Source organism: Rhea americana, unplaced genomic scaffold (assembly GCF_003343005.1).
Source record: "Rhea americana isolate MKP2758 unplaced genomic scaffold, rheAme1 scaffold_97, whole genome shotgun sequence".
Classification (NCBI taxonomy): domain Eukaryota; kingdom Metazoa; phylum Chordata; class Aves; order Rheiformes; family Rheidae; genus Rhea; species Rhea americana.
In genome coordinates, this window is record NW_028187166.1 from 220,404 (window position 1) to 221,638 (window position 1,235).

The 1,235-nt window shown below is 55.2% G+C and overlaps 1 protein-coding gene across 2 annotated transcripts in view; it reads right to left on the reverse strand.

Annotated features, from left to right (window-relative positions):
- Positions 1-1,235, reverse strand: part of LHX3 (LIM homeobox 3) — an 8,116-nt gene that overhangs the window by 3,452 nt on the left and 3,429 nt on the right. For both annotated transcript variants that reach the window (XM_085325266.1, XM_085325265.1), the window contains exon 2: positions 25-196. In XM_085325266.1, the coding sequence (XP_085181392.1) occupies positions 25-196 (172 nt within the window). The remainder of the gene's footprint in view (positions 1-24; positions 197-1,235) is intronic.

Genomic DNA, 1,235 nt, shown 5'->3' on the forward strand with positions numbered 1-1,235 from the left:
CCCGCCGCCCCCGGCCCCACGCACTTGAAGAAGTCCTCCTTGCAGTACACGCCGTCCCCGCGGCTGAAGCACTTCTCGGCCAGCTGCGTCTGGCAGTCGGAGCATTTCAGGCACTTGCTGTGCCAGTGCCGGTCCAGGACCTTGAGGATGAACCTGTCCACGATGTGCTGGTTGCAGCCGGCGCACAGCGGGATCTCTGCGGGGAGACAGCTCCGCGTCAGCCCGCCGCCCCGACGGCACCGCTTTCGGCACCGCTGCCTCCCCAGCGCTGCTCGGCCCCGGCCCGGCCCCCGGCGGTTGCTGCCGCCCGACGGCGGGCTGGGGGACAGTAGAGAAACGGCACGAAAAAAAGATCGGATTCGTTCAAATTCGTTGTCGCCGCACCCTGCGAGCCGCCCGGCAGCGCCGCTCGCTCCRGGGAGAGACGCCCGGGGACACCGGGGAGAACGGGAAGGAACATGACGGCAAAGAAAATAACCTCTGGGTCGAGCCGCCTGCAGAGTCGCATCACAGTTATTCCGGGCTCTTTTTGTTTTTTCCCAGGCTTCCAAAATCCACACGCAAATAACGGCGGGGAAGCGCTGGCGGGGTGGGGRAAAAAATTGCCAGAAATAATGAGAATTGTACTGAGAATAAAAACCAGGTCACCCTGCAGATACCGACAGAGATAATATAGATACAAATACAGATATAGGTAAATATAGATATAAAAATAGACAGATACGTAAATACAAAAATATACGAATAYGTAGATATAAAAGTATACAGATATATAAACAGAGATATAAAGATACCGATATATCGGAATAGATATAGATAGGAAAAGATACAGATAGAGCTAAATAAATATATCTATATCGGTATAGATATATAGCTATAGATAGATGCAACTATATGGACACATAAATATATAGATAACTATATAAAGAAATGCATAGAGATGTATAGCTGTAGACAGGGGTACAGGTAAAGATGATATCGTTTTAGGTATAATCGTTTCCTCAACAATCAACCAGCTTCAAGCAGACAACAGCCGCGGCAGCCGCGGGAGCAGCGGCGACCCTCGGCCCTGCGCCGGCGCGGCCCCGCGGGAGCGCGGCTCGGCTCGGCGCGGCCCGGCTGCCCCGGGGAGAGCCAGGCTGCCACGGGGCTCCTAACTGCCGCCGGGGCGCCGGCACCCGGCCCCGGCACGGCACGGCAACACGGCAAAGCACCGGGTATAATAACACGGCACA